Source organism: Schistocerca americana, chromosome X (assembly GCF_021461395.2).
Source record: "Schistocerca americana isolate TAMUIC-IGC-003095 chromosome X, iqSchAmer2.1, whole genome shotgun sequence".
Classification (NCBI taxonomy): domain Eukaryota; kingdom Metazoa; phylum Arthropoda; class Insecta; order Orthoptera; family Acrididae; genus Schistocerca; species Schistocerca americana.
The window spans coordinates 485,627,515-485,654,706 of record NC_060130.1 but is presented as its reverse complement, the minus strand read 5'-3'; the positions used below and the strand labels follow the sequence as shown (position 1 = coordinate 485,654,706).

General features: G+C 39.1%; 1 protein-coding gene across 1 annotated transcript in view; it reads right to left on the bottom strand.

The window, feature by feature from the left end:
- Positions 1-27,192, bottom strand: part of LOC124556559 (DNA polymerase zeta catalytic subunit) — a 223,577-nt gene that overhangs the window by 102,413 nt on the left and 93,972 nt on the right. Inside the window, exons 14-15 of the mRNA XM_047130515.1 lie at positions 18,860-19,042; positions 15,711-15,870 (exon numbers count right to left, since the gene is read on the bottom strand). Of these exons, the coding sequence (XP_046986471.1) occupies positions 15,711-15,870; positions 18,860-19,042 (343 nt within the window). The remainder of the gene's footprint in view (positions 1-15,710; positions 15,871-18,859; positions 19,043-27,192) is intronic.

Below are 27,192 nucleotides of genomic sequence, written 5' to 3'. Positions count from 1 at the left end.
TTGCAGGGGGAACAGTCAGTGTTGCAAAATTATTTTTAACACATTTTCTGAAAACTGTCTTGCACAGCTAGTTCGACAGCCCACATGCAATGGAAATATTTTAGACCTTGTAGTTATGAAGTCTGACATAATTGATGGCATCAGTATAGAGACAGGGATTAGTGACCATGATGTCATCATAGTAACTTTGGGTTACTAAAGTTAATAAATCAGTCAAGAAGGCTAGAAGAGTATTTCTGTTACAAAGGGCAGATATGCAGTTGTTAGCATCCTACTTAGACATTGAACTGACATCATTTAGTTCCAATATGATGGACACAGGAATTATGGGCAAATTTTAAACAGATTGTAAATCATACTCTGGAGAATTATATGCCAAATATTAATGACAGAAAAGATTCACCATGGTGTAACAATGAAATTTGAAAAATGCTGGGGAAGTGAAAGCTGTTGCATTCTTGGTTCAAAAGAGAATGCGCAAATGATGACAGGTGAAAGTTAATAGAAATTCGTGCATCTGTAAAAAGACCTATGTGTGAAGCTTACAACAACACCGCCATCATAGCTCATCAAAAGATCTTGCCAAGAACCGAAGAAAATTCTGGTCCTACATAAAACTGTTACGTGGTTCTAAGGCTTCTATCCAGTCACTCCTTGACCAGGCTGGTGTGGCAGTAGACAATACCTAAAGTTAAGCCAAAGTTTTAAATTCACATTTAAGAAATTGTCTGCACATGAGACTTGTACAAACATACCATCATTTGAGCATTACACAGACTCCAGTATATAAAATAATCATCACCGGCATAGAGAAACAACTGAAAGAATAGAATTGAAAGTAATTAAGTCATCAGGTCTTGACGGAATCCCAATACAGTTTTACAAAGAGTACCCTACAGCATTTGCACCTTACTTAGCTTGCGTTTATCGCCAATCTCTCGCCCAGAGCAAAGTCCCAAGTGGGAAAAGCACAAGTGACTCTTGTATTTAATAAGGATAAAAGAAAAGACCTGCAAAATTACAGACAAATGTCATTAACATTGGTTTGCTGCAGATTCCTTGAACATATTCTCAGTTAAAATACAATAAATTTCCATGAGAGGGTAAAGCTTCTGTCTACAAATCAACATAATTTTAGAAAGCATACCTGTATGAAAGTTGGCTTGCCCTTTTCTCACAACATATCTTGTGGACTACGGATAAATGCCTACAGGTGGATTCCATATTCCTCGATTTCAGCAAAGCCCAGTACGTTGTCCTTGATGGCGAGTGTCCATCAGAGATGTGGTTATCATGAGGACCACCCCAGGGAAGTGTGATAGGACCACTTTATTTTCTATATACATAAATGATCTGGTGGACAGGGCAAGCAGTAGTCTGTTGCCGTTTGCTGATGATGCTCTGGTGTACATGAAAGTGTCGTCATTGAGCGGCTGTTGGAGGATGCAACATGATTTAGACAAAATTTCTAGATGGTGCGATGAATGGCAGCTATTTCTAAATGTAGAAAAATGTAAGTTAATGCAGATGAGTAGGAAAAACAAACTCATAATGTTGAGCTACGGCATTAGTAGTGTGCTGCTTGACACAGTCATGTTGATTAAATATTGAGATGTTATGTTGCAAAGCAATATGAAATGGAATGAGCATGTAAGGACTCTAGTAGCAAAGGTGAATGGTTGACTTTGGTTTATTGGGAGAATTTTAGGAAAGTATGGTTCATCTGTAAAGGACACCGCATACAGGACAATAGTGCGACTCACTGTTACGCACTGTTCAAGTGTTTGAGATCTGCACCGGGTCAAATTAAAGGAAGACATCGAAGCAGTTCAGAAGTGGGCTGCAAGATTTGTTACAGGTAGGTTCATGCAACATGCAAGTATTATGGAGATGCTTCGAGCACTCAGATGGGAATCACTAAAGGGAAGGTGACATTTTTTTTTGAGTGTCACTACTGAGAAAATTTAGAGAACTAGAAATTATTCTGATAGTAGAAAGAGTTGCCAGGAAGAAACTTTTTTCAATTTGTTTTCAAATATCACTATGCTGTCTGTCAGACAGTTTATATCATTGATCAAAAATTTTGGTGACAGCATTGTGCACCTCCTTTTGGTGCTAAAGGCAACGTTAATGTGGAGTAATGAATGTCATTTAGTCTTCTGGCATTGTGATTATGTACATCATTGTTCTACTGCTGGCAACATATAAGATATGATTAGAGAGATTAGGGCTGGTACGGAGGCATATAGTCATTTTTCCCTCACTCTATTTGCGAGTGGAACAGGAAATGGAATGACTAGTAGTGGTACAGGGTAACCTCCACAACCTCCACCATGGATTGTACAGTGGCTTGATGAGTATGTATATAGATCTAGATGTAGATGTAGACGCATACAGCAACAGGAGAAAAAGTATGTAATCACTCTCAATTTGAAAAAGACACAATATATTCCATCCTGCACATCTAGAGGTACTAAACCAATGAAAAGTGTGACACATGGTGAGTAAATTATAACTAGGGTGGAAACTTCAAGCTTTTTAGGTGCCCAAATGGATGAAAATTTGAACTTTGGAATCCTAAAACAACTTCGTTCAGCCACATTTGGACTTCAAATCATTGTAAATATTCGGGAGACACAAATCAATAAGTGGACATAATTTGCATATTTTCATTCATAATGCCATATGGAATATTGTTCTGCGGTAACTCAGCTTTAAAAAGGAAGTGTTCATTGCTCAAAAATGTGCTGCCAGAATAACACATGGTGATGACATGTGATCATCTTGTAGACATCTACTTAAGGAGATATGCATTTTTAGTATTGCTCCAAAATACATTTATTCCTTCAAGAAATTTTTTGTAAGTAATCCAGCGCAGTTCAAAAGGAACAATGATGTACATAATCACAATGCCAGAAGACTAAATGACATTCATTACTCCACATTAACGTTGCCTTTAGCACCAAAAGGAGGTGCACAATGCTGTCACCAAAATTTTTGATCAATGATATAAACTGTCTGACAGACAGCATAGTGATATTTGAAAACAAATTGAAAAAAGTTTCTTCCTGGCAACTCTTTCTACTATCAGAATAATTTCTACTTTTGTAATTTGTGAATGTAAAATGACTCATTCCAAATCATTACCATTAATCATACAAAGGATTGATGGAAAATGAAACCAACTTATTGTAGCAGCAATAGCTTCTGCTGTCATGATTCAATAAACTTACTTTCCCTGATGGACTAACATGACTTTGTGGATTCAGTGTTTTAGCATCTTTCTACTTTTGTGTTGTAGCCTGACACTAACAAGGCTGTGCACCAAAATAGGCACTAAGTTGATGGCCAAGAATACATGTGAGAGAGAAAGAAGTAACTACAAGTAATGTGAGCCCAAAACAGGACTAATGAACAAAGATATACTTGTCTTACAACACAACAAAAATCAAGGAAAGTTTCAAAATCAGAATCAAGTTCCATAAATAAGATGTAAGAATTGTATTCAAAAACTGATACCTGGAAGCTTTAGGAATCATATATGAATCACAGATTCAACAGCTGAACCAATATTTATTTCCTGAGAAGGTCCAATAACCATCTCCACATGAAGTGATAGCCGTGACCCCTGGAGTCAAGGCAGCTGAAAGCCGAATGATGTACCCTACAAATAATATCATCTCCACTCTCCATATCTCAAGGAGTGGCAGGATATTATAAGTGGAGTGCAGGTTCTGTTTACCAGCTTGTACAGAATCAAGCCACATTAACGACAGTCAACCGAGAAGACATCCTGCTGGTCAAATGATGATGCATGGAGACTGACGGAAGTGGAAGCTCATGGCTTCTAGGCCTGTCTTGTACTGGAGCTCTCAGAGATGCTACATTTACATCTACATTTAAATACATATCTGCAAGCCACTATATGGTGTATGGATGCTACATTTACATCTACATTTAAATACATATCTGCAAGCCACCATACGTGCATGGCAGGGGGTACCTCATACTACTGCTAGTTATGCCTTTCCTGTTCCATTCACAAATGGATCAAGGGAAATATGACTATCTATATGATTCTGTATGACCCCTGAGTTCTCTTATCTTGTGTTTGAGGACCTTATATGAAATGTATGTTAGTGGCAGTAGGATCATTCTGCAGCCTGCTGCAAATGTGGGTTCTCTAACCTATCTCAACACTGTTTCATGAAAAGATCATCATCTTCCCTCCAGGAACATCAATTTCAGTTCATTGAGAAATTTCTGTAACTTTCATGTGTTAATTGAACCTCTTGGTAACACATCTAAAAACATGCCTCTGAACTGCTTTGATGTCTCTCTTTAATGTGACCTGGTGGGGACTGTAAATACTTGAACAGTGCTCAAGAATGGATCACACAAGTGTTTTGTGTGTGGTCTCCTTTCTAGATGAGCTATTCGCCCGATACATCAAAGTCGACCATCCACCTTCATTGCTTCAATCCATTTCACATCACTTTGTGATGAACATTACAGAATTGTTTTTCCCATTATTCTGTGTTAACTTACATTTTGCCTTTTTTAAGAGCAAACTGCCACTCATCAGAAAAAATCAGAAATTCTACACAAGTCAACTTGTATCCTCCTGTAGTCATTCAAAGGTGGCACTTTCCTGTACACTAAAACATCATCAACAAAACAATCACAGATCGCTACCCACACTATCTGACAGATCGTTTATGTATACAGAGAGCAATAGTGGTTCTGTCACACTTTCCCGGGGCACTCCTGATGATACCTTTGTCTCTGATGAACACTCTTTTTACAGGACAATGTAATGGGTTATAACCCGTTCTGTATGCTTCAATGTTTGTCAACAGTGTCTTATGACATTATGTCAAACAACTTCTGCAAATTTAGAAATAGGGAACCTGTCTGTTGCTCTTCACCAATAGTGTGCAAGACTAAGGACTAACTGAATTTTGCAAAAGCGATACTTTTTAAATCCATGTTGGATCGTGGGCAGATGCTTTTTCTTTCTCTAGGAAATTTAAGTCATTTGAACTTAGAATATGTTCAAGTACTCTGTAGCAAACTGTTTGTGGGTTCATTCTTTTAGCATTCCTATAGATGGGAGTCACCCATGCGTTTTTAAAGTCACTTGCAATTTTTAACTAAGTGAGATATTTGAATAAATGCAAGCGAAATATGGGCCAAATGCCAAAGAGTACTTTCTGTAAAGGCCAATTCATTTCCATCAGGACCTGGCAACCTACTAGTTTTCAACTCTTTCAGGTCCTTTTTACCACCAGGGATGCCAATTTGTACGTTCTCTATCTGGGAGTTTGTGTGTCTGTCAAACAGCGGTATTTCCACATAATTCTCCACTGCTAACAATTTTTAAAACATGAAATTTAAGACTTCATCTTGCCTTTCTATTGTCACATGTGACTGACCTATGAGTGACTGGATACAAACCTTCAGCCCACTTTGGTATTTTACTTAGGACCAGAATTTTCTGGGATTCTTGGGAAGCTCTTTCACTAAGGTACGGCAGTGGAGGTTGTCGTAGACTTCATGCATCAATCTTTTAATAGACATATGAATTTCTACAAATTTGTACATTATTTTTTGAAACCATAGTGCTAGAATCTCTGTTTTCTAAACATTTTCTAAAATTTATTATAAACCATGATGGGTCTTTCCTGTCCTTAACAGACTTACTTGACACATGGTTCTCCAGAGTGTGATCCACAATCAGGTTTAGATCTGCCTGCAGTTGTGAATTGCGTATTGTGTATCAAACTGGGGACCTAGAAACATAGGAGAGGCTTCGTCCTGCCATAGCTCTCAGTGGTTCACAACCCCACAACAGGCCACAGCAGTCCACCCATCCCACCATCGCCCCACACCGAACCCAGGGTTATTGTGCAGTTTGGCCCCCAGAGCAATGGACAGCCCCCCCCCCCCGGAACATCTCACACCAGATGAGTGTAACCCCAAATTTGCATGGTAGAGTAATTATGGTGTATGCATACGTGGAGAAACTGTTTGAGCAGCAGTCGCTGACATAGTGTAACTGAGGCAGAATAAGGGGAATCAGACTGCTTTCGCCGAGGCAGATGGAAAACCACCTTAAAAGCCATCCACAGGCTGGCTGGCACACCAGACCTCGACACTAATCCGCCGGGCACCAGCACACCTTCCAGTTCGGGAAGCAGCGCATTAGACGAAGTGGCTAGCTGGGTGGGCTTGCGTGTAATTACTCTATGTTTACCATATTGGAACTAACTTATATCCATGCATTATCTAAGTGGGATGCTAACAACTGCTCATCTGGTCTTTCTACCCTAAAAACTCTCCTAACCTTGTTGATCTATTCATTAGCTTTAGCTATCATCATGGCTATGATTACATTGTGATTGCTAATCCCTGTCTCTATATTGACACTGTCATTAAGGTCAGACCTGTTTGTAGTTATGAGGTCTAAAATATTTTCAATGCATGTGGGTCATTGCATTAATTGCTCATGATAGTTTTTGGATAAAGCATTCAGAACTTCTTCACAAGGCTGTATGTACCACTTGCAATGATTCCACAGACATCTCAATCCTGTAATCAGTAGGCTAACATTGGTTCCAACTGATACTGTAAGATCAGGGTACATTTGCACTACTGAGCGTAAACATCCTTTGAATGATTTTACAATTGTTACAGCAATGAATTCATCTATGCCACTTTAGCATTTCCAGATAACTTTGCAATCATACTCAATTTCAACCATGATAGACATATTATTTCTGCCAACTGCAAATGAACACCCCCCCCTCCCCCCCTTCTATGATGTCTAAGCTGTCTTTTTGATATACTTTCCTTGTCTCACTAAACATTTCAAAGATTTCCACTATGGGTTTCTTCTAGCTCTTGGTTTCAAGTATAATTTGAGTCCAACAGATTTTTTGGAAGACGGCAAATTCAGGGAACTTGTTATAAGTGATTTGGCAATTTACTGTTAAAATCTTGACATTCAAACTGTTTCTTCTTCATAATCGATCTGCTTTTTCTCTCTGTGTACTGACTGGTAGCTGTTCATCAGAGGACCTTAAATTATCACTTGGTCTAAAAAAAAAAAAAAAAAAAAAAAAAAAAGCTGCCCATGTGCACTCCACATGTACTCTGCTGTCTGAGTAACTGCTGCTTCTGTATGGTGCACCACTGACCTACCTAAGGGGCCCCTTGTCGCAGCCCTACTGTGAACCAAGCTTTTTATCAGGTACTTTCTCATGTATCTTGCTGATTCCAGTTGTTCCCTGTGGGGAAGTCACCAGAGAAAATGACAGGCTAGCTATTGATATTACAAATCTTTTGGGTGATCCCTCTGAACATCATTATGGAATAAAGGACAGGAACCAATTTATGCTACCAGCTGTAATGGGATTCCTGTTCTCTTCTCATTTATGACATAGACATTCACAATCAAATGGATTGGTAGAGATGTGGCCAGTAGTACCTGTGTCTGGTTCTGTCTAGAATATTCACGAATTACGTTTGGTCACATGTTGGAGCAGTGTGGAAATTATTCAGGAAAAACTAGCTCTGGATGAATTGGAATGGCAAGCAGCCATTTCTGTCCCATTGGATCACAGCTCCTCTTATACAGTTCTCTGTTTATTAATTAGACTTCTCCTTTGGTTAGTTTCTCTTTCTTCAAGGCTTCTTTGGGTTACAATAGTGCTGGATCTTCCCTCTGTTCAGCAGCAATGTTGTTTAATGCAGCAGTGACAGATTTCATCCATGCTTCTGTGTTTAGCCATAGGATTCCTTTAAGGGCAGTCAGTATCCTTGTGTTTACATACCTTTTTGTATATCAATGTGAAGTTGTACACCTGAAGCCTAAAGGCTCATCTAACCGCATTACCCAGCAGATTGATCAGGCCAATTAGCCAACATTGAGAACAGGGGTCCCTCATACCAGTGAATGGTTTGGCAAATAAATACAGCTGGAAGGTTGGAGCTTGTTGATGGACCAAACAATTGTAAGCCACTCTTACTTGGATCTAGAGTAATTCATCTCATAATTGGAGAGTAGCCTGTAAGCATAAGCTATCAACCTTTTCAGCACCTTCCTGAATCTGCACTACAACTGCACCTATCCCATAACCATTAGCATTGGTGTGAAGTTCTGTCCCAGCATTCTCATCATACAATCACATAACTGGAGAAGATATTAGCAGCTCCTTATGAACATGGAAGGACCTTCCTTGCACCTCTTTCCAGGAAAATTTGGTATCTCCCTGTAGTATTGCTTGCAATGGATGTGACTTGGTACAGAAGTCCTTTGTGAATCGCTGGTAGTATGAGCACAGTGCGAGAAAACTTGTCACATCACAAACATGCTGAGGAGTCAAAAAATCAGTGACTGCTCTTATTTTCTTTGAATTGGGGCAGATTCCATCACCATTAACTAGATGTTCCAAGACTTTTACTTCTTGAGCAATGAAGAAGCACTTTTTTGGATTCAGGCAGAGACCTGCAGTCTGAAAAACTTAAATACGGTTGTCAGGTGGCTCAGACATACTTCAGATGCCTTCAAAAAATGACACTGTCATCCAGACAGCAAAGACATGTTGTCCATCTAAGTTCTTGAAGCAGGCAGCCCATCATATGTTCGTAGGTGTCTGGAGGATTACACAGCCCAAACGCCGTAACTTTAAACACATAGAGGCCGTCAAAAGCTATGACGATAGTCTTTTCCCAGTCAGCCTGATCAACCATCATTTGCCAGTAGCTTCTATGCATGTCTGTAGTTAAGAAATACTTTCCTCCTCTCAAGCAGTCTATGGTGTCATCAATGCATGGCAATGGATAGACATCTCTTTTTCATGATTTTGTTCAGTTGGCAGCAGCTGATGCATGAATGTCATATGCCATCCTCCTCCTTCATAGGGACCACAAAAGAGAGCCAAGGGCTCTCTGATGGTTCACTGATGTCATCCTGCAGTATCTTCTCCACTTCCTCCCAAATTAAGCATAATTTAGCCAATGACACACTGCACAAGTGTTGGCTAATTAGTGGATGATCTCCAGTGTTGGTACAGTGTTGTTGTAGCTGGTTGTTACAATGATCCACAGTTCCCCTTCACCAAATGGAATGCTTATGATTGTTGCTGGTATGTAGATTTCTTTTATGAGCCTGAGTAGCTTTCTGCAATCAACGAAAGCTTCACATTTTAACATAGCATCTAAAGTGATGATGAACTTGTTTCACTGATGATATGGGATGCATCATCTTCAATGGCAAACAACTGACCATAGCTTTCTCTGTTATTTTTGTTTGTTGGAATAGTTTGTTAATCTGAAGCTCTGATCTCCCACAGTCTATGACTATGATGCCTGCAAGAATTACCATCTGAGAATAATGTTATGCCTACATTGTTAAAACAACAAATTCAAAGGGCTGTGCTCTATCACTGATAGTTATTCTTGCAATGCATGTTCCTGTCAGCTGGACGTATTTACCATTTACAACCTTCAACACAATCCCTTTCACATGACAGAACATAGCGGTCTTTTGATGGCAGTGATAAGCATTGGACATTACAGAAAAAGAAGCCCATGAGTCACTGTGCCTCTTCTCTTATTACCTGATGTATGAGAGAGAAGAGGTCATGGTGGTCCACCACAACAGGCACATTCAGGAGTTGGTCATACATCTTTCATCCAACACTTTTCTGTAGCATTTCCTTGATGGGCTGGCACCACTTGCTGAATAGACACCCATCACTAGAAAAGCTTGGGAGATATATCTTGTGACTCCTTTGATTGAAGGTGAAATTTCTTTGGCTCCTGCCATATTTGAATTGGCAGCGAGACACAGGGCAAAACACTCTGTATGTAAAACTGCGTTGTTTCCCTATAACATCCAGCCCTATTCTTCAATTATTCTTCTGCTAAGTGGACTTGCTGCTGATTGTCTCCAAATGTTTTCTTCAGTTTGGCTTGGAATTTGTCCCAGCAATCGGGCTTCTCTTTGTTGTTCTTGACCCACAACTGAGATGTGCCATCAGATGGTTGGTTGGTTGGTTTGGGAAAGGAGACCAGACAGCGTGGTCATCGGTCTCATCGGATTAGGGAAGGATGGGGAAGGAAGTCGGCCGTGCCCTTTCAGAGGAACCATCCGGGCATTTGCCTGGAGTGATTTAGGGAAATCACGGAAAACCTAAATCAGGATGGCCGGACGTGGGATTGAACCGTCGTCCTCCCGAATGCGAGTCCAGTGTCTAACCACTGCGCCACCTCGCTCGGTGTGCCATCAGAGTAAAAGCACACATACACCATATGCATCATGTCACCTCACCTGCAGTATTTGGTCACTCATTCACATCCTTTCAACCATTGCTTTCAGGTCCTGACAAGCATCTCTGGAAGGTACTCATGTACACCTGACGTGCAGATAAGTGACTGCTGTTTTGAAATTCATTGGTCTCCTGAGGTTTTGAAATTCATTGGTCTCCTAAGTATACCTGTTTGTACCTTGGGAATCATGTACTGCTTTATGGTTCCTGCTCACAAAGGTGACGGCTTTTACAACTCCTCACTAAAGCCACCAAACAATGTCATGTCACAACCACAATCAAGCCCAAAACCAAAAGCAGAGTCATCAATGAAGTACAACACTTAGCACTGAAAGCACATTTATCATGGATTCCAATGTAAAGACAGAACAGAACTCTGACCTGGATTAAGAGTGCTGTTATTTATACAAACACTGAATATTCTGTAACATGCAAACATAAGAAACTTTTAGAACCTTCTAAAATTATAAATACTACATAACAGATATTTGCTGGCAACCCACAGCATGCCAGCCAGTGACACTAGCTGCTATTCTATATTGCATGCAGCACAGCTCATGGCAATATTCAGGAAATGAAGAGGCAGTCTGCTTTCGAAACCTTAGCACCTGCTGGTGGCCCCAATGCAATGTATTCAGCACAGAGATGTAAGTGATAATGACACTGTGTTCAATACAGTCTGTAGTAAGCACATCTCCAGTTTTCAAAGAGGTAAGAGGCAGACCCAGTAGTCTAGGGTAAAATGTGCGCCTGGAAGCTAAGAGGTTGAGAGATTGAATCCTGGTCGAACTGTGGGAATTTTTAATTCTGTGTTTAACCTAGCCTTCACCTCTCAATGATGTGATGATTCACCAGGAATGACACATGCTTCAGATTCCATGTTTAACTGTAGGTTCCTTTCCCAAGCAATCTTACACTGGTATACGTAAGAGACACACAAATTGCTGAAGTTGCATCCAATTGCAGGACTTGCAGCAGGCCATTGGGCCACTCAAAATGATAATAATTGTTGTTAATACTATTATTATTATTATTATTATTATTATTATTATTATTAAGAAGCCATCCCAGCATTTGCCTCAGATGGTTTAGTTGAAAACAGATGCTTGCAAATTTGAATAGTACTATGACTACTGCACCCTCTTGCTCTGCCGGATGCTGGTACTTATTGGAGAGTCCGTTCCATTTCCAGAGTTAACCCTAGGACGTGTAAGGGGGGGAGGGGGTCGTTGAACCCACAATTTTTTTTATGTCCCCTGCCTTTGCCCAAGTAACTTTCATACTACATATTCCCTTTGAGTTATTGTTTGTTGGCTATTTTATGAAACATTAGTGTCAATATATTTTATAGAATATTCCTGCTTTGAAAGAAAAAATAAATAAACTTATTATGGGTCCAACAACCCCCTCCCCGCCCCTTAGGCTTCCATGCTATAGGAAATTTCCCTTAATAGGATTTCGTATTTCTCATCTCTACAACAATGCAAGTTAGTTTCTTGTTGGTTGGTATTCTTGATATTCACAACAATCAGTTTACTTTCAGAGGAAGTGATTGTTGATGTCAGTCAGCTGTTATTTATCTTATAAACTTGCAGTGAGTTAGTGCAGTTCCCTACTGTTCACACCCAGACTTATAAATGACTAAAAGAATATGTGACTTGTCTTTCAAAAGAGTTCTGAATGAAATTTTAGATTAAGATTCTGACTCGGGGAGTGAAAGTGAATATGAGGATGGTGTTATGGAGTATGATTCAGATCGGGAAAGTGATGTGGATGTTAGAGAAGATGAAGATAGTGCAGCTTCAGGCAGTGACCATCAGGATGTTATTGTGGCCAAGTCTGGAAGAAGGTACATAACCACACAGCCTAGAATTCCTCGGAGGTCTGTTGCTAATATAGTAAGAGAGCAGGCAGGAGTAACTCCAGCTGGTGTTTGCCATTCACCTGGAGAAGCCTTGAAGTTACTTCTTACGCCTGACATCATGGATGTTATAGTAAGACATTCAAATGAAGAGGCAGTTACGTGAAATGTTACTTTGACTAATTGTATGCCTTTATAGGAATCCTGATACTTATGGGGGCAAATAGGGACAATTCTGTCAGTGTACATGATCTTTGGTCAGACCTAATGGGTCAGCCAGTTTACAAGGGTATTATAGCAAGAGAACGTTTCAAGGAACTTATTGCAATCATAAGGTTTGATGACAAAAGTACCCGCCAGCTAAGAAGGGAAGCCGACAAGTTCACAGCAATCCGTGATGTTTTCAACAAAGTGAATGATAGGTTTCCACTACTGTATAAACCAGGGGTCCACTTCACCATTGATGAGATGCTCAGCTTGTTTAGAGGGCGCTGCCCCTTCAAAGTATTTATGAAGGATAAACCGGGCAAATATGGCATCCTTATACGCATGATGTCCGATGCAGTTGACAGATACATCTTGAATATGGAACCCTATGCAGGTAATGTTCAGAATTTGTCGAAAGAAGAATGGGGTTCAGCAGCTGTCATCAAACGTCTGGTAGCACCTGTGAAAAATACTGGTCGAAATATTACTACAGACAGATATTACACATTGAAGGATTTGGCGGAAGAGTTATACCAAGACTACAAAGTTACTACAGTAGGAACTCTCCAGTCAAACACGAAGCATATTCCAGACATAATGAAGAACATGTCAAATCGAGAGCTATATTCATCAACATTCTTGTTCACAGACCCATCAACAGGTAGGCCTCCAGTAACTTTGGTGTCCTACATAGCAAAGACGAAACCAAGTGAAAACTTAGTGATGATGTTAACAACACACCAAGACAAAGGCACTGTTGGAGGAGAGAAGAATAAAACCAAGATAAATGCATATTATAATTCCACTAAAGGTGGAATTGATACCATTGATCAAATGGCGTGTATGTACACCTGCAAGAGGGGAACAAAGAGATGGCCTCTATCTGTATTTTACTCTCTGATTGACATTTGTGCTATCAATGGAATCACCATATTCATCCAGCAACATCCAAGATGGAATGAAAAGAAATGCAACACATGGAAACTTTATCTTCTGCAAAGCTGGGATGGAACTAGTGAAATTGCAGGTAGAAGAAAGAAGTGCCAATGCAAGAGGGTTATCTAACCAAATTTTTCAATCAATGGAGACTATTCTACAAAAGAAAATCAAAGAAATGACAACAGAAGCATGTCAGCCTCCTGCAGGGAAAGGCTGGAGCCATATTTGTGTAAGAGAAGCTAAAACAAAGAAGCAGAAGTACAACAATCTAAGTAAACCAAAACAGTATTGTGGACAGTGTCATAAACATGTGTCTAATACACATTCAGAAAAAATTGTGAAGTGTGTCTCTTGCCTTGAAGTTGAGGACTCAGAGTAGTCTATTGTATATGAAAATATCTGTATTTTGTATTGTTATATGTCAATTTTTTATTCACTCAATCCAATATTTATAACAATTAACAACATTTATAAACCAATGCCTTAGTTAAAATACATAAACCATTTTGAAAGTTGTAATTTTTCTTCAGTAAACTTATTTAATACCTGTGGGCTCGCTGAAGCCCCCCCCCCCCCTCCACCCCCAGGCATCCAAGTTAGAAAAAAAGGCTTGGGCGTCCTAGGGTTAAGAAGCACTGATGCTGGGAAGGAAACCAGGTCAGCTGAGGAGCTACTACTGTGTTAAAGAGTATGTCCAGAAATATAAGACAGTATGTCTGTATATATTTGGTCATTTGTTTTAATTTAGAGGTTGATGATAGTCATGTCAATGCAGACTGGCAAAAGCTGCTAACATGTTAGTTGACAGACACCATACACTGAGAAGCCAAAGTAACTGGTACACCTGCTTAATATGGTGTAGGGCCTCTGTGAGCAAGTGGAAGTGCCACAACACAATGTGGCATGTACTCGACTAATGCCTGAAGTAGTGCTGGAGGGTACTGACACCATACATCCGTAAGAGTATGAGGGGGGTGGAGATCTTTGCTGAACAGCACTTTGCAAGGCATCCCAGATTTGTTCAATAATGTTCATGTCTGTGGAGTTTGATGGCCAGCGGAAGTGTTTAAACTCAGAAGAGTGTTCCAGGAGCACTCTAGCAATTCTGAGCATCTGGGGTGTGCACAGTCCTGCTGGAATTGCCTAAGTCCATCAGAATGCACAATGGACATGAATGGATGCACGTGATCAGACAGGATGCTTAAATACGTGTCACCTGTCAGGCATCTCATACCACTCTAACTGCACATGTCCCACACCATTACAGAGACTCCACCAGCTGGAACAGTCCGCTGCTGACATGCAGGGTCCACGGATTCATGAGGTTGCCTCCATACCCGTACACGTCCATCTGCTCAGTAAAATTGAAAATGAGACTCGTCTGACCAGGCAACATGTTTTCAGTCATCAACAGCCCAATGTCAGTGTTGATAGGCCCAGGACAGGTGTAAAGCTTTATGTTGTGCAGTCATCCCAGGTACACGAGTGGGCCTTCGGCTCCGAAAGCCAATATCGATGATGTTTCATTGAATGGTTTGCACGCTGACACTTGCTGATGGCCCAGCATTCAAATCTGCAGCAATTTCTGTCATGTTGGACAATTCTCTTCAGTTGTCGTTAGTCTCGTTCTTGCAATGTTGGAGATTTGACGTTTTATGATGTTCCTGACCTTACGGTACACTCATGAAATGGACGTATGGGAAAATCCCCACTTCATCGCTACCTCAGAGATAGAATGTTCCTTCACTCACGCATCGGCTATAACTCCATGTTGAAACACACTTAAATTTTGATAACCTGCCATTGTAACAGCAGTAACCAATCTAACAACTGTGCCAGACGCTTGTTTTCTTGTATAGGCATTGTCGACTGCAGCACCATATTCTGCCTGTTTACATATCTCTATATTTGAATACGCATACCTATACCATTTTCTTTGGTGCTTCAGTGTATACACTCTCACAGGTCACTTTCCTCTTAACTGCATACACTTTTTCAGTGATGAAACTGAAGAACGCGGCACTGAGAGGAACGAGGAGTGGCAGAGCTGATTTCATAGCAATCTCATTTGCATGGGTAAGAATCAAGAGTAAGGAACTCAGTTTTGGAGTTTTACAGGAGCTACTGGTATGTTTAAGGGAATATAGGGATGATTTCAATATTATCTAAACATGTTCCTTTTTTGGCAGGTACTAGCAAATGATACACAGTATACTACATTTATGAATTCGAAAGCAAGCGTGTTGAAGGACTCCAGAAATGTTACATAACAGAGATTTCTTTCTGTTGTGGCATTCAATACATGTATAATGCAATAATACAGCTATGTATGTTGTGAACTGTGAAAATGATATATGAGAATTTCATACCTTGTTTTTGTTGCTGACTGCTTCCTTCATTAGATCCATCACAGTCACTATAAACTACAGTGTAAAAGACTGCTTCTATTGGATCAGTAGTTGGATCTGGTTTCAAATCCCCTCTGGTTGTAATATGTACTTCCATTGCAATCAGTATAAGGTTGTCACACTAGGAGGAAAAAGTAATAAAAAACACACATGTAATATAGCTTGCTACTTACAGATTTTAAGTGCATCTTACATTACAAATAGGAATCTACGATAAACACAAAATTAAATGGAGGAGGTTTTGATTTAAAAGTTCCACAATGACTTAGTATGGATTGAACAAAAGCTTGCATTTGGAAAAGATGGGAAGAAAATTAGCTGTGTCCTATTCTAAGAAACCTAACTTTGTATGACAGGATGAAGATCTGACCTCTGTCCTCCAGAACGTAAAACAAATATCTTATTCAACTACTAATGCTTTACATCATGCATAAAAATGGTTTTATAAGATTTAATAAATATGATAAATTAGACATATCATTGTCCTAGATAATATCTTTTTTTAGAGTAAAAGGTAATTTATTATTTTCTTCTCATATACAGAAGAGGAACTTATTTGCAGAGACTTCTACATGACCTCTTCTATAGGAGAATGAATTCTTGCCCTGTCAGACAAGCAGATGATGCTGTTGAATGACTGCTGCTATAATTTGTTATAACCGACTGTGTTTACATCACTTAAAACGTGAATAATATAGGCCACATTTATCACCCACAATGAGCCAATAGTGGTAAAAAGTACTGTAAAAGACTGCCACACAACTTTCCACCAGTCAGGCATCTTTCACCCTTTATTGCCATTGCTTTGCTTTTGTATACCACTTCACATTCACTTAAAATTCGATTCTAGGTTGCGCTGGTGAATCCAAAGTCAATACATGGGACAAAAAATTCTCCTTTTCATTCAGGCTTTCTTTTTCTTTATGATGAGGAAACAAACCAAACTTAGCATACAATTTCCTATGGTTGAGGGCACAATTTAGATGATGGCATTGTGTTCCCACATGTTATTCCTAATTTTGTTTACATTGTTTCCAGCCTCTACTGATAGTTTTTCTGCAGCTATACACATGACTCTTTATAAACATTTGTCTCAAAGTACATGAACTTTTCCTCCAATTTCAGATTTAACCCCTTCTTTCAATTATATATTTAATGACACTGGAGAAGAGCATATGATATGCTCACCTACTGCACTATTAATGATAGCTATCTTGGCCATGACTTTGTACAAAATATCATCTTCACACAAGTCATCAGCACTGATTCAAGATTGTATGCCTGATCTGTTTACTGCTTGCCACATTTGACTGTAATAATTATGAGTTTTTTATTGCTGCACCTTCAAATTGCTGCAAGAATATTTATATAGCCCACTCTTTCATTTTCAGTGGTTATGAATTGGGTGACTGAATTACAGCTTGGACATACTTCATTTGAAGATGATCAACATGAAGGATGTCCTAAAACTGCAGTCACAGAGTAAAACTTTGAGAATGTGCAAAATATGATATTAAAGGTAATTAACAATCAAAGGTGTATGTTACAGATGATAACAAAGACATATCAGAAGAAAGCGTGCAGTATATTTTACAAGGACGGTAGCTGGAAGAAAGTGTTTAGCTACATGGAAGCTACATTTGTTGAAAGCAAATGAGAAAATAAATTACTCATAAATACCGAGAGTTTTTTTTTTTCTTCAAAGACTACAACTGATTTTATGCACTGATTTATTACTCTGGATAAGATATGGGTTTTCAAAGCCATAAAAGAAATAAAACAGCATTCAAAGAACTGGGTGGAAGCTGGTGGACTTGCACCATAAATTGTGACATCAGATTGAATTTGCATGAAAAGAGGTCATTGTTTTGTGGGATGGCAATTACTATGCAAGTATTTCAGACCAACTACATGAGAAGAAGAATTGTTTGCAAAACAAAACAATTATCTTCAATGAAGGCAAAGAAAGGTGCTTTGGCAGCAGTAAAAATGAGGAAATATTGGAACAATTAACCTATTTGCCAGACTTGGCTCCCTCTGAGTTCCACTAGTTCCCACAGTTAAGAAATATGAGGCTAGATAAAATGTTAAGTTGAAATTAAAAATTTGTGCAGCTGTAGATATGTGTTTCTCACACCGTTCAGAATAATACCTGAAGGACAGAATCTACTCATTAGGAAGAGGAAGGGGGAGGAAGGGGGGAGGGTGTTAGACAATGCTCACTAACAATCAGGAGGAGACTGCAGTGAAAAATGTTGTCACTTTTGTCCTAAGAATTATAGTTTCTCACTACAAGGCTAAGAATTTTCGCATTGCCATCATAATTCCACATTTTACAAATTAAATATCAGGTGAAACCATCACCTAAGGGCTTCCTGATCCAGGTTTTCCAGTAGAAGACATCCTATTTATTCTGAGGTTGCTACAATACACATTGCTATCCTTTCATATGTGCAACTGACTGGTGTATATAGTTTATGGAGCTGTTCTTTTACAAAATATTTTATCTTCCATGCTTGAATTTTCATTTATAAAGACCTAAATCTACTCTTTGTCCACCTAAGAGAGAAGCAGCTTATGCCCAATTAATATAACACTTAATTTCTGGATGTTTCTCCACACTTCTTTTTCAAGAAAAGTTTTCATGGTTTGTCATAAGCTCATGCTGACCTTCCAGTCTCATAAAACCTGTACTTTAGAAATTATATGTTAAATAATCACAGTAAATTTGTGATATAATGAAGAAAAATGCAATCAACATTTTGGAGCGAGTGAAGTGTTATACAATTTTCTTAGTGTGTTTTAATGTAATCACAGAAATACAACAAAGCTGGTATTTTTATGTCTGTCTCACTCTATCAAGAATGAATTTATGCATTCAGGACAGATATATGGAGCAACAGCAACACAATGGCACGAAAATTAAAAGAAGGAACTATGCTGAATTAGTACAGCCCGAAATTAAGAAAATGGAAAATTGTTGAGTAGTATTCTGTTCCCCATTTGAAAGGCCATGGTATCTGTGTTTATACAGTAAACACTTTATTCATACTAGCAAGTCAGATGAACATAGAAAGTCCTAAAATCAGGTGCTTTTTCAAAGCACTTACCTGTGCCACTGCTCGTACATCTTGTAAGTTTGCATAGGTCATTTCAAAACCACAAGAGCTGCTTGGGGTTATACCGACAATCTGTCCTGGTGATCTAGTTTCTGATGACAGTTTTGGTGATACTTCTTGTGTACCAATTGAAGTCTCTAGCAGCATTCTGTGGAGTGAAGGACTTTCACTATTCTGCAGGAAAAAGAATGAATTTTATTACTGCTGAAAATACGGATTTCCTGTTTTATAAAATTAAATACGGACGTCTGTTCAAAATTTAGCAATTTTATAGTATATTTATCAATGCCAACGGCTCTAAAACACTGGAAAATTATGAGATGAAGTCGTGTATTGTCGTGTATGTCCAAGGATGTAAGTTAGACTGGCATTTAATGCTCTGTTTACATCAGTGTTGTTATAGATGATTTGGCTAAGGCTGAGAAGGAAATTGGTTGTGGGATCATTCCAGCATCCACCTAAAATCATTTAGGGAAATCATGATAAATACAAATGAGGAAGGCAGGATGGAGGTTTGAACCCTGCTTCTCTTCAACAGGAGCCTAGTGTCTTAATCACTGTCCCTCTTTGCTCAGTGAACTTTTGTGTGGGTGATTTTTAAATTACTTAATAATTCTCTCCTTTGCAGCTATTGTTAATTCCCTGGACTTTATAATATAGATTACGTCCCTCTAACACATGACAAAAAGGAATGTGTGACATGTAGAAGATATCGTATCAAAATCTGCAACTGGTGACTGCAATGTAATACCATCATATGCCAAGTCTACATATATGTACTAGGTATCAAATATTTCAACAGGAAGTTAAATGCTTATCTTCCTCTTTTTGGATAACACTGATTCTGTATTTCACCTTATTTCCTTTAAAGACAAAATGTGGGCAATTTATGCCAGTGCTAGTCTGCAACACTAGAAAAAAGACCATCATACAGGCTAATACAAGATAATTAACAATTTGAGAAAAATTATTTCATTAAATGAATACGAAATGTCTGATACAAATGACTTATTACTGCCTTTCTTTCACACAATCTCCTTATCAATTATTCAACTAGCTGATGTTACCACTTTCCCTGTATAATTTTAAGCTACCAGTGTTTTACGTGTCCACTCTTGAGGTGTAATACATATTTTTTACTTGTGTATGCGCTGTCATATATCTCTATCAATTAGAAACATTTTGTGAAGTCTACTACCTATTACAAGTTTCTTATGTATAATCTATAAATAACAATGTAGTATGGGTATACTTATGTAGTTGATTGGCATGTTAACACAAATTAAATAGTTTCATTACTTCAATATCAATTTCTAATCTGTAATGTTTGTCAACTTCCAATCCTCAAGAATACTCAAACTCTTGACAAGCAACCTAATATTCTATAAGGTCATTATTATGGTCATCGGGAAAAAGTGACATAAATTTAAATACAGGGTGTTTAACGAACATTTCGTTTCAAACATATCCTTAAGGTTATATTAATGAATAACTGCAGCTGCACAAAAATTATTGTTTATTATTATTAGGTGACCTGATAGTAATTTACATGAATGGTTCAAACAAAACACCCCTTGCCTCAATAAGTGCTGCACACCTTCGTATCAATGCCTATCCAACTCTGGAGAGCACATCAGGATTCTGTCAGATTTGGTTCAATGCATCAGTAACTCAGGCTATAAGCTAAAGCATAGTGGCAGTTGGAGTAAAGTATATCATACTCTTGACATGTCCCCCAAAAAAGTAATAAAGGGGCATCAAGTAAAGTGAATGCACTGACCATGTGACAGGTCCTCCTCATCCTATTCAATGTTCTCAAAAATTGACAGTTGGCTTTGCTCGTGCATCAAAACAAGTGCGTTGTGGCTCCATCATGCTGGAACAACAGGCCTCTGTGTACAGCAAGTGTAAGACTGTCCAGCAGTTATGGAAGAGTGGGCTGCAGGAACTGTAAGCAAGCTGCTCCATTTAATCTACGTGGCGGTACTACAGGCCCTTGAAGAGGATTATGAACAATTCCAGCCCACATGTCTATGGAGAACCTACATTGGTGCAATCTCACAGCAACCAGTGTGGGTTCTCATAGTCCCAGATGTGGCTGTTATTGCTGTTAAAATTTCCGTCACATGTAAAGAAGGCCTCACCTGTATATAAAACATGTGTGAAGGCTTTGGTGTGCAAATCTCTGTACAAACTGCATACAATATGAGTAATCAGCTGGTCCTAAAACTTGCACCCTTTGAAGATGGCACATGTAGGATGTACTCCTGCAATACTCTCCAAACAGATATGTGACCTGTTTCCATAGCATGGGCTATAGCACGCATGCTGCTTGAAGGCACATTGCTAAATCTACAGATCACTTCACCCTCAAAATCTGGCATTCTCATGTCATACCCACCACCACCAGCATGCTAAGGATGCAATTTCCCCATTCGCACGCACCAAGGAATTGCGACAACACAAAGCTGAGCAACAGGACTGATACAACTCAACAGAACGATAACCTCATTAGGAACTGTGCAGCAGGTTGCTAGGTGGTGGTGGTGGTGGTGTGCATCATGACCACATGCATAATTAATAAACAGCAAACCAAAACATATCTGTTTCTTAACAAAAAAGATTGTCTCTGTTTGGTCTTTCATCCCTCAAAGTTTGCTCAAGAGATCCTGAAACACCCCATATATTATTTTCCATAACATTAGTTTGAATGGCGCTTATTTTTCTATTGGGTAATTCCTCTGGCACATTGGTAAATACATGGTACAAAAATGCAAAACATATCTATAGCATCAAAAATAATCACTCTTTGAGATATGACAGCTTTCTTGAAACAGTCTCAAGACAATGAAATAACAACAAAAATATCACATACGCCATTAGTCTGAATGGTGCATACAGAAACTACATAGTCACTTATCACTATTACTGGACACTAGAAAGTACTGGGTGAAAAAGGAGGAGTAAAGGTAACCACTCACCATATAGCTGAGGTGTTGAAGGGCTGATAGGTACATAAACAAGATTAACATTATTGCTAAGGTCCTGGAAAAACTCCTTTCTAACAAAAACACAAACCGTGCTTTAATTCTTGTTTATGTACCTGTTAACCATTCTGTGTCACAACTATAAAGAGAGTGGTTACCTTCACCCTGTTCATTAGAGCTATAATCAGAATTAAGAACAGTTTAATACAATTTGCGATTGTTATTTTTACTTATATGGTCGAACATCAATTTTGACACCATTGTAGCGGCACCACCGGTTAGGATAGGCAAAGTTAGTTTTGTGCGATATTTGGAGCCAGGTGCGGGTCGGACTGCAATAAATTACACATACCAGCCATTGCGAAGGCAAATAGAGGCCACAGAGGTGTAGAACTGCCGGAGAGGGTGCACACAGCAGTCTCCATGGTGCAAGTCACAGGCAGAAGAGGGCCACTGGCGCAACCAGGGTCAGGTGCATACGTGACACGAAGCGGCGTATTAGCAAAACAGAGGCGCACATATGAGCATAAATATGTCCTGTTTTCTAACGATATTCATTCAAGTGTGGCAGCTCTCCTGGACGGTGGTGCATGTCACACCACCAGGCTACACGAAGCAACAGATGGGGCACCAGCATCTCAGTCCACGGCGGGTCATTGGTTCGACCCTCTGAGGCTGAGGCGGGGTCCGCAGTCAGCCAGCGGCAGGCCAGTCTTTGGCTCGCTACCGCAGGCAGTCGTCTCGACTACCGACACACGCCAGAGACTTCCGACGCGAGGGCCGCAGACACCTGATAGCGGGTGCTTGTTGGTCATTGCGATCTCAGCCAGGCCGGCGAGAAGAAGGACGCAGCTGGCCACCTTCAGCTCACACTGAGCGGCACTAAGTTGGCAGGGACGCAGACCGCCGAGTCAACCGCGGCATTCTGACGACGACGCACTCCGCTGGCGTACAAGGCCGGCCGACACAGCGCGCTACACAGGGTAGTGGGTAGTGGAAGCAAATAAATCATTTGGAAAGTTCTCGACGAGTTTTAATACAGCAACTCCTGGCACCCACCTACTACACCATTTTATTTTTATGTGGTTTAACCTTTAGTTTATCATTGTACACTAAGGACATAGTCGCAAATCTTTTTTTACTTCCTTTTCAGCTTTTAAGGGCATTCGTGTTATTTAATTAACTTTTTGAGTCCCAAAGTTATAGAACTTTTCATGGTTATCTTAAAAGATATGGTAAGGTTCTCAAATTCTATTGCTTGAAAAGGTGAGTGTGGACCAATGACCTCATAGTTTGGTCCCCTTCATCCAAATCAACCAACCAACCAACCAAAATGAAATTACAATGAAATTCAGACCATTAGCTGCTTACAGGCGTTGAGAAATATCAATGGGGATAGTTGAAAATGTGTGCTGCGACCAGGACTCGAACCCGGTATCTCCTGTTCACATGGCAGATGCTGTATCTGAATGAGCCATCGAGGACACAGAGGATAGTGCGACTGCAGGGACTTATCTCTGGCATGTTCCACGTGAGACCCACACTTCCAATTTACTGTCCACACACTACATTTGTAGTGCCCCTGCCCACTACACTCATTACTCGCGACAGTCAATTCACCAATTACCGTAGGAGTTTGAGCAATGTGAGTACATGCACATTTCACAGGGAACATGCCAGAGATAAGTCCCTGCAGTTGCACTACCCTCTTTGTCCTCGATGGCTCAGTTGGACAGAGCCTTTGCCATGTAAGCAGGAGATCCTGGGTTCGAGTCCCAGTCGGCGCACACATTTTTCAACTGTCCCTGATGATGTTTATTAATGCCTGTAAGCAGCTAATGGTCTGAATTTCACTGTAATTTCATTCTTCAAGAGCTGCAAGATCACCGATGGTATCTGTTCTTTTGGACATGTCCGAAGGAAGAGATACCATCTTCATATTCGTATAAAACCAACCGAAAGGTGAGTGCAACATTGTGCTATAGATAAAAAAAGCTTATTTACATAAACCTGATATTTATTGTTCTACACATCTGGATGTACAGTGTCATATTAATTTGTGTCATATACTTTTATATAATGATTTTAGGGTAATTTATGAAGTGTTCTCATTTATAGCTAAAACATTAACTTTTTCTTCTCACATGAAGCATTCCTGCACATCAACATTCAGCCACTGATCTCATTTTGGTCTATAAAATGATGTATTGAAATATTTATTGAATGTGATGTATATAATTTGTGAATCACTTATCTTCTGACAGTGACTGATGAAGCTCTTGGACAATCATGCTGTCATTTCCATTACTATATTTTTCATTCTTACAGTCACTCTGCTTGTTCTAGTTTCCCGGTTTCCGTGATGTTGAAGCTTGTCAAAATTTTATGTTTTGTGTGTACTTTTTACTTGCACTTATGTTCGTTTTACAGTGGATTTGTCAAAGGAACGTACGTACAAATAAAAGTGTGCATACAAGACAAAGTTAACAGTTTTAATTTCATTATGTGAGTCATGTTATGCTCTGATCATGTTTTCTTCTGTTACTTCACGTTTTCTTAGATCAGTTCAACAATAATGCCATTAGATATGGAGCTGACTTACACAAGAGAGAGAATGTAATGGTATTGGTCTTGTTGAAGGAGAGTGAGTGAGTGAGAAAAACTGCTTACTTTATGGAGCCGAAATCAGATCTACACAGAAATAACAGTCAAGTATTTTCCAATTTGATATTACTGCACTTGTTATAATAAATATGTTTGTCAGCACTGAAGAAAAATTTTAGGGCAGTAGCAATCAGAATGACAAGGTGAATGAAGAAAGTGAAGAACTGTAACTCTCAACAAGAATTCAAAGGATGCCTGGTTTATTTGAGAAGGTAACTATTTACAATGGTCTAATGGACCATTCTCTAGTTCTCTTATGGATACAAGATCCCTGCTAGAGATACTAACTGACTAAAATTGTCCAAAGAAGAAATATTTGATTTATACTGTGGAAAAATCTACAACAAAGCTGCAGACATTAAAGAGACTGCTTCCGTGCTTCCAACATTTTGAGACTCTGCCTTCAGCAATGACACTAAGAAAATCTTACTTATCTTTCATGATGCCGCACACAGTTGAAAAAAATTAAATACATAACAACACACAATTTGTTTCCATTCTGTTTGCTAGAATATTGAGCAAGTAAAGCTATCCTTAATTTGAAGGCTGGCATGAATACTGCTGTGCTTCACTGGGCACATTAATGTTGCAGGTGGTGTGCGTTTGCCCACATCCAACTTTTAAACTGACTTACCAGTCAGCTGTAAAAAGGCCTATAGTTTAGTGTGGACTTTGAACCATCGAGCAACTTCGTGTTTTGTGCATTAGAAAATTACTGTCAAAGGTGAAAGAAGTGATAAGTGACAAAAAATAATCCTAGAATCAACTGGGGATGGAACCTCTGATCTTTGGATAGGACAGTGCGCAAGGAGGGTTGAGGGCTTTGAAACCGACATTATCTGGCATATAGTGCACAGTTGTTTGGAGTAAAAAAATGTAAATGGATATATAGAAAACTCACAGTTCAACTAGCTTCACGAGCTTAATGTCTCTAGTAGTATTTTCATTTCATAACAAAGGGATACATATCAATAAATTGTTATAGACACACTGAAGTGCCTTATATTAAATAAAGAAAACAATATATATATCATATATTTAATATTAAATAGTTATGTAGCATGCTATTCATCATTCCTGAAACCAGCTACACAAAACTTTTGAAATGAGTAGGCTATCTGCCCCACGCTTCAGACACAGCTGTCTCACCATTGGGATTTCCTACATTTTGGCCATGTAATACTATTTTACATGCACTAAATTTTATGGAAAATGTTCCATTTCCTGGCAATAGAAGTGTTTCAACTTTTAAATACTGGATACATTATTTGTCTGCAAATTGACAGAGCACTGAAAGATCTTAGTGAAAATAAGACCACTGGATTAAATGCTATTCCATCTGAATTATTGAGATCCTTGGCAGACAGCCATGGCAAAACTATTCCACCTGTCGTGCAAGATATACGAGGCAGGTGAAATACCTTTAGACATCAAGAAGAATGTAATAACTCCATCACAAAAGGCAGCTAAATATTATCAAACTAACAGTCTAAGAAATTGTGGTTGCTGAATACTGACACAAATTATCTACAGAAGAATGGAAAAATTGTTAGAAGCCAGCCTAGAAGAATATCAGTTTGGTTCTCAAGAAATGTAGGAACTCATGATGCAATACTGACATTACTACTTATCTTAGGAGAAGGCAAACCTACATTTATATCATCTGTAGATGTAAAGAAAGCTTTTGAAAATCTTAACTGCAGTATACCCTTTGAAATTCTGAATGCAACAGTGATAAAAGTGTACAGAGTGAAACGTTATTTACAACTTGTACAGAAACCAGACTGTAGTTATGAGTCAAAGAACGTGACAAGGAAACAGCAGATATAAGGAGTGAGACAGGCTTGTGGCCTACCCCTGATGTTATTCAGTCTGTACACTGAGTCAAAAAAGAAAAAAAAAAACAGGAAAAATTTGGAAAAGGAATTAAATTTGAGGGGGAAGAAATAACCACTTTAAGGTTCGTCTGTGGCACTGTAATTCTGTCAGAGATGGTACAGGATTGGGAGGAACAGTTGACTGGAATAGATACAGTATTGAAAAGAGGTTATAAGATGAATGTCAATACAAGTAAACCAAGGGTAATGGAAAGAAACTGAAGCAAATCAGGCAATGCTGAGAGAATTAGATTAGGAACTGAGACACCCAAAGTAGTAGATGAATCCTGCTAGTTGGGGAGTAAATTAACTGATGATGAATGATGTGATGAGGTCATACAGAGCAAAATGGCAGCAGCAAGAAAAAATTTATGAAGAAGGTATGTTCTTTACACTGAAAATAAATTTAAAATTTTGGAAGTCTTCTATGAAGGTATTTGTCTGCAATGTTGCCTCGTATGGAAGTGGGGTGTGGACAATAAACAGTTCGGACAAGAAGAGAATAGTAGCTTTTGTCATATGATGCTACATGAGAATATTGAAGATTAAATGGATTGATTCGACAATTAATGAGAAAGTACTGGATCAAAATTGGGAGGAAAGAAATTTAGGGCACAACTTAACTCAAAGAAGGGATCGGTTGATACACTACATCCAGAGGTATTAAGGAATCATCAATATGGTAATGGAGGAAAGAGAGAGAGAGAGAGAGAGAGAGAGAGAGAGAGAGAGAGGGGGGGGGGGGTGAGGGGAGGGGGGTTAAACTTGGAGTGTGATACCATGCCTCTCATATAGT